General features: G+C 57.5%; 1 protein-coding gene across 5 annotated transcripts in view; it reads right to left on the bottom strand.

Annotated features, from left to right (window-relative positions):
* Window positions 1–623: 623 nt before the first annotated feature.
* SPIRE2 (spire type actin nucleation factor 2) overlaps window positions 624–7,235 on the bottom strand; it is a 60,683-nt gene continuing 54,071 nt past the window's right edge. For 4 of the 5 annotated variants that reach the window (XM_074968927.1, XM_074968924.1, XM_074968925.1 and 1 more), the window contains exon 15: window positions 624–4,929. In XM_074968927.1, the coding sequence (XP_074825028.1) occupies window positions 4,716–4,929 (214 nt within the window). In that variant the 3' untranslated portion in view covers window positions 624–4,715. The remainder of the gene's footprint in view (window positions 4,930–7,235) is intronic. The other variant, XR_012641586.1, reaches the window with a different exon arrangement.

Raw genomic sequence — 7,235 nt, 5'->3', positions numbered from 1 at the left:
CCGGTGAGGCTTGGCAGCAGTGTCTCAGTATGGGAGGTCCGGCTGCACAGGAGTTGGATGGATGGGGGAGCAGTTTCCCATACAGTGACCCCTTCCCCCACAGTTGAGGAGCGATGGGGGCAGGAAACAGGGGAGGATGCTGAGCTTTCTGCAGCTGCGGGAGGTTTCTGGGGTTGGGTCTGACACAGCTCCAGACACTCCTTGCAGGGGAAGAGGAAGTCCTGTCCTCTCCTGCCTCCAGCCCAGTCGGCACTAGCGGCTGATCCCGGCTCAGGGTAGGAGCCACTGGCTGGGGTGTCCCCAGCCCCATGGTGATTTACCTCTCCGCCGGCTGCTCCGGGTGCCTGAAACGATGTACCTGCTCTGCCAGGAGTGGTGCATGACTGCTCTTGCAGCTTCCCTTGCTTCCCTGTCAGAAAGTCATTTTTCTGCAGGAAAGCAAAGAAATCTGCGGGGGATATTAATTCTGCACACACGCAGTGGCACAAAATTCCCCCAGGAGTAAGCTACAGCACTGTCTGGGTCGGCTTCCATCCACCCATAGTTACCCCACCAGTTTTCCCACTTACCCAGCACAGGAATCAGTATGTGCTGACAAAGCATTACGAAACAGCCACTGCAGCTCAAAATAGGGATTTATTAGTATGGGAGCAACCATATGTACAAGAGCAACCATGCCAGTCCAGGTGCACGTTATTTACAATATACATTTCATCTGTACAGGATGGGCTGTGTACAAAACATTGGCCGATGGCTCAGCCATGGACAGGACATGCGGGCAGGGTCACCCCCATTCACGCGCACCTGTCAACCCTGACACACGCAGGAGGATGCGTTTGTGCATTGTCGTTCTTATGTGTTAGCAAAAGGTGGTCGAGTCAAAACAGGGAGAAGCGAGCGGGGTGGCGCCAATGCAGGCTAACCTCACAAACCAGCGCCCATGGGCAGCGGAGCACCACGGGTTTTTGCCAGGATGGCATCTTCAGCGTGGAGAGGGGCTGCTAGGTCGTGGAGTCTGCAGGAGCATTCCCCCTTGCTTCCCCTTCACACATTATGCAGTTTCCCAGGGAAGATGCACCTTCCCCCAAATGCTGCTAGTTCCCATCCAGGCCTGGTTTGCCAAAGCTCAGTCACTTCATGCTGCATGCAGAGATCCACTAGCAATTATTTACTTGATTTATGAGCACGAGCCAGTTGCCTGTCTGAAGCCTGATCTACGTTGCAAAGTTTTGCGGCAGCTATGTTGGTTAGGAGTGTGAAAACTCACTCTCCCACCTAACATCGCTAGGCTGGCTAACGACGCAGTGTAGAGACCGTCATACCAGCAAAAGGGGGCTTTTGGCCAGCACAGCTATTTGATTTGGGGAACTGGTATAAACTATACCACCAAAGCACTCATTTCAGCTGCATCCCCACCAGAAGGGTTTGCCAGTATAACCAGCAAACCTTTTCTAGTGTGGACAAGGCCTGAATGTCTAACTTGCCACCTGCAGGCACGAAACCCAATCTGTCCATGTAGTCAGACTGTGAACGTGCAAAGTAGGCACTGGTGGCCTGGGCCCGGGGTTTCTGAGCTACTGAAAATCAGGTCCCGCCCCTGGACTTGTTTGGGCACATTGGGCATGTGTAGTTTGTATTACCCTGTGTCACAGGACACAACACACACCCAAGGGGCGGTACACAAAAGGCTAGTGGCACATTGTGGAATAGTCCCTTTAGTTTACACGGCTTGGGTGCTTTACCTGGACCACAGCATCTGGGCAGGCACAGTCTGTGGGGAGACAGTGCACCCCGTACACTGGACACCCGCCCACCGAGGAAACCTGCTACAGGAGCATGATTTTGTTTGCCCCAATTCCCCATGCCTCTCTTGGATCTGGGCAGGGAGGAGGGCATGGTGTCCCTCAGACCTCCGTAAGCCAGGCTACTTTGTACAAAGGATGCTCTAGACAAATACATTCTGTGAGCACATTTAAACAGCAGCCGTGGCTGGTGACCCAGCCAGGCCTCCTCAGTGCAGGCCTCGATGGTGACGCAGCAGACGATGAAGCATAGAGGAGGCCAGCTGGACTCCTCGGGGCTCCAGGCACTTGCTTCTTGGCCAGGGGGGATGTTGAGCCACATCTGGGTGCACTAAGATGGGAGAGAGCATGGACCTGTGACTGGTCAGGCCTTTCTCAAGGGCTTCCCTTTTGTTCTGTGACTAGTCTGGTTCAGGGCCCAGACCACGTAACCCAAATGAGCCTTGGAAAGGCCAGGAGATGCCTGGAGCCAGAGGAGTGGGGCTGGCAGAGTCTTTGGCAATCTCCTCTACCTCTAGTGAAGCAGGCTGGGCAGAAACCTTTGCTCCTCATCGCTGGGCTCCTTACTCAGAGAGCGGCGGCCAGCCGGGCTCTTCCCGGGATGGAGAAAGGGCCAATGGTGAGACCCAGGGACTGTCGGGCACCACATTGGCTACCACGACAGCCCTGCCAGCTGGCTACTCCCCCCAGAGATGATCCAGGGGGCGGGGGCATATGAGATTTAGCATGCTAGGCTTTTGGCTAACGCACCCCCGGAGGGGCTGGAGCCAGTCCCTGGGGACAGTGCAGTGCGGCCCGGCTAGCTTACCGCCCCCAGCTCACGCCAGCACCTGTAACAAGGAGCATGCTGAGCTCCGTTACGCTCGGGCTGTTGGTACTGGACTGTGCTTGGGGTGGCCTGGGCAAGACACCTCCCTTCTCTGTGCGTCTGTTCTGTCTTCGCACCTGTGCTTGGGGACAGCGCTGGCCTGTCTCCCTGGGCTGCTGCAGAGCCCTGCTCCGTATTATTACCAGTAACTGCAGAGCGCTGGCGGGGGCCGGGGATGCTTCACAGGCAGCAGGGGCACGGCCAGCTTCATTCGAAGCAAGCAGCAGCCCTGTGGGCTCTGCAGGACCACGCGGCCAGCCTTGCCCTGGCTGCCTGCAGCTGCTCTCCCCTGCTGCTGAACGGGGTCACTCACCGGCATGGCGCAGCCGCCCGCACTGGGAACAGGACAAACAGCCCAGCCCTTCCCGGAGCGAGCCCCTTGGGGAAAGGCCCCGGTGCCACGCGCAGCCTTGCGGCACAGAGACAAATATATACTCACAGCCGAGCGTCTGGCTAAATATGGCCAGCGCCGGCTTCACCGCCAGTGGCGCCGCAGGGGGGCGGCATCCCAGGGACAAGTATCGGGGGGGGAGCCGTGTTAGTCTGTACCCACAAAAACAACAAGGAGTCCGCTGGCACCTGGAAGACTAACAGATTTATTTGGGCATAAGCTTTTGTGGGTAAAGCACCACTTCTTCAGCTTATGCCCAAATAAATCTGTTAGTCTTTAAGGTGCCACCAGACTCCTTGCTACCCCAAAGACAGGGGCCCTGACAGGCAGCCAGAGCGAGGTTGCAGGGAGGAGGGAGCGAAGGGAAGGGAGCAGTGGGGACAGGCAGACACTGGAGATCCCCATGATCCCGGCTCAGTGACTGAGCTAGAAAGGAGCCGTGCAAAGCTTCTGCTCTCAGTAATGTGCAGGGGGTCTCCCCACGGGGAGCAGAGGGCCCCAGTCTGCTCCTCGGGGCGGGGCCACATGCCACCCTCACTGAACCTCAAAGGCTGAACACCCCCTCTGGCTGCCCAGGACAGGTGCTCAGGCCATCACAAGCGCTATGCCCTGGACTCAAACATAGGGTCTAAGACCCAGCCAGGGCTTCTAGCCAGCCCAGCTCTGCCAGATGTGTTTGGTGGGAATTGAGCCCCGTGGGCCTCCCAGCCCAGGCAGCCCTTGACACCAAGGGACGAGCTGGAGGGGAAAGGTGCCGGGCTGCGCGGGCAGAGGAGGGGGTCTACAGCTTGTGTCCCTGATCCCAATGGCAGGGGTTTGGCCACATGGCAGAACCAGCACGTTGCCTTGTGCTAGCCACAGCACACACTGGCCCAGGAGCCTCAGCCCAAGGACTCCTTTCCTTCCAGGCAAATCAGAAGCAATGTAAACAGAAGGGTCTGAACAGTTCCTCCCCCGACACGTTTAGGGTCCCCCCTTCCAGACAGATCGCCCCAGCCTGCTCCGGGACCCCAAGGAACTGGGCAGTACCAGCTCCGCAGGTGGGAAGGAATGAAACACTCTGGGTCCTGCTCCGACAGATCTGAGAGAAGCTGGGCTCCAAGTCACGTCCTGGATCCTGCCCATTCTCAGCCAAAGCAAGCGATTGGGTCCTTCTGCCCTCCCATGGGGAGACACCGAGCTAGCGGGGTCCCTGCTGTGCAACACGTGGCCTCAGACACTACCCACAGCCTGGTGAGTCCCGCTGGCTGATGTGCCATCTTGCTGGTCACTAATGTCTATAAATATAGAGCTGTATATATATTATATATGTACATACACACATCTCCACTGGCAGGGTATCTCAATGGAGGTCTAAGAGGGGCACGAGCAGTCAGGCTGGGGGCAGGCAGCGGTGTTTGCGGTACGCCAGGGAAGGATGGCTGGCAATTTTTAGGCAGCAGGGTCATCTGGAAGCCATCTTGGTTCGGTTCTTGAGCACGAATGTCAGTGAGAGTGGGAGGTGATACCCAGGAAGTCCGAGCTCAATGGGAGGTGTGCTCATTGGAGAGCCAATTTCTGCAGAGGTGCTAAAACTGCGGAGTTGTTGTGAGCCTGTCTCCTGGTGCCTGTGAAGCTGCCAGGGCCAGGCCCAGCAGGGCGGCAGTGGAGTCCTTCACTGGTGTTTGGCAATGTGCGTGGGCTGGATGTAGAGGGATTGCGTCTTCCTCCCCTTGCGCGGTGTGGTATTCAGGATATCCATGCTCTTCCGGCTCGAGCTGATGACATCGGTCACGAAGCTGGTGCAGTCACTGCAGATGTCCTTCAAGATGGAGCCGTGGGTGTAGATGTGGGGGAACTCCTCTTCCACCCTCCGCCAGTGCAGGGAGCTGCAAGACACAATCATGAGAAGCAGCCGTCCACTTGGAAATACCTCCCCGCTCTGTGCAAGGACTCAGAGCACCCCAGCCCAGGGAACTGTCAAGCCTCTGATTTGCATTCTCCAATACTGGTGACATAGCCTGAGTAGTTTCAGAAGCTTGCCAGAGATCAGACACAGAGAGAGAAAGGGGCAGGAGAGGAGGACAGAACTCTGTGGGGCACATGCTACTCCTGAGGGCATTCTGCGCCAAAAAAATAAAAGTTCTGCACCGAAAAATTAAAAATTCTGCGCACAATATTTTAAAACTCTGGAAAATTCTGCAAATGTTATTTGTCAAATAAATGTGGAGGTTCCAACATGGCAGTGGGGAGCACAGGCCACTGGCTGCACAGAGGTGGGAGATTATTGTGCAGGTCCCCCCACCCCAGACACGGACTCAGTGGTGAGGCTGCACCCACCCCTGACACAGCACAAGGACCGGGCCTGCCTCAGAAACACCCCAGGGCCCTGCCCCTCTGTGCTAGGTGCACCAGATGTGGTCAGGCAGGCTCAGCAAGGCAGGATCCAAGTGTGGAGGGGCTCAGTGTGGGGGGATCCAGTTGTGGGTTGAGAGGGTTCTGTGTGGGGCAATCTGGGTGCGGGCAGCTCAGTGGGGGATCCAGGTGCAAGGGGGATCTGGATGCACAGGGGCTTGTTGAGGGGTTCTGGGTGCAACGGTAATTTGACTCTGCAGGGGGGTCCAGGTGAAGGTGGCTGGGGCTCAGCAGGAGAAGTCTGGGTGAAGGGGACTCGGGGGGTGGGGTCCAGATGCTGGGGGAGTGGGGCTCAGTGTGGTTGGGATTGAGGTGCAGCTGACTGGGTTTCAGTGGGGCGGGGGTGTAAGTGGCTCTGCGGGGTGGTCCAGGTGCAGGGGGAGTGGGGCACATCGGGGGGATTCTGAGTGAAGGGGGGTGTGAGTGAGGATCAGCAGAAGGGTCTGGGCATGAGGGAGTGTGGATGCACGGGAGTTGGGCAGACTCCCTGTACAGGGATTCCTCCTCCTGCAGCTGAGGAGCGATGGATGCAGGAAGCAGGGGAGGGAAGAAAGTTTGCAGAGCTTCCTGTAGCTGGGAAGAAATCTGGGGGTGGGTCTGAACCAGCCCTGGATGCTGTACAGGGGAAGAAGTAGTCCCGTCCTCCCCAGCCCAGCCAGGACTAGCAGCTGAGCCCAGCGCAGGGTAGGAAGCAGGGTCTTCCCCAGTCCCACTTCCTACGCCACTGTGATTTACCTCTCTGCTGGCTGCCCTGGGCACCCAAAACATACTGCTGGGGAGGGTCGCATGACCGCTCTTGTGGTTTCCCTTTGCTTCCCCGTTGCAAAGTCATTTTTCTGCGGGGAAGCATAGAAATTTGCGGGGAATATAAATTCTGCACATGTGCAGTGGTGCAGAATTTCCCCAGGAGTAACATGCAAGGGAAGTTGGAGATGGATCCATCAAATCAGACCCCACAGGAACGGCCAGAGAGATAGGATGAGAACCAGGAGGGCCCGGAGCCATGAAAGCTCAGGGAGCACATCACGGCACACAGGAGCGTAAAGCATCCTAGAGATTGAGGAGGGGTGGAGCACAGCCCTTGGACTTAACCAGGAGTTGGTGGCTGGAGATGTCGGTGGGAGCGGTTTTGGTGGAGTGGAGAAGCTGCAGCTGGACTGGAGGTCCTCCAGGAAGGAGTTGGAGGAGAGATTCGAGGCAAAGGCTGTAGCCAGCAGGATCACTGAGCCTGGAGGGGATGGGTGGGTTTGACAAGGGAGGAGACCACAGCATGTCTGCATTGTTGGGGAGGAGCCTGAACAGTTGTGGGCCTTGATAGGTTGGAGATCATGGAAGGGTGGTTTGGAGATGCAGTGAGTGACACTGCAGGGGGTGAGGAGGGAGCTCAGCTCTTGAGAGACCAGAGGGAACAGCACCTGGTGAGCCCAGGGCAGGCAGCAGCCAAGCCAGGGTGGAAGGGCACACTAGGAGGTGAGAGTTGGGTGTGCTCAGGGATTTGCTGGTGTGGGGCGAAGTTGCCGAGGAGGGTGCGGGGGCTGTGAGGGAAGGCAGAAGGGGAGCCTGGCCAAGGAGGGGTCAGGGAGATGGTAGGGGACAGCTGCATGGCAGAGAAGACACCAGCACAGGGGGTGGCTGTGTTGGGAGGAGACGGGATGGATGTTTCTGCTATTAGCAACACCAGTGACGATGGTGCTCCCCACTCTGGTTTGCGTGCCCTGCCCGGGGTGCACGGAGCTCTGCAACCAACCCAATGCTCTGCACAGGAACCGCCAGGAGACAA

The sequence above is a fragment of the Natator depressus genome, chromosome 12 (assembly GCF_965152275.1).
Source record: "Natator depressus isolate rNatDep1 chromosome 12, rNatDep2.hap1, whole genome shotgun sequence".
Lineage (NCBI taxonomy): Eukaryota > Metazoa > Chordata > Testudines > Cheloniidae > Natator > Natator depressus.
Note: the sequence above shows the minus strand (reverse complement) of the source record. Positions and strands in the feature narration are given on the sequence as shown.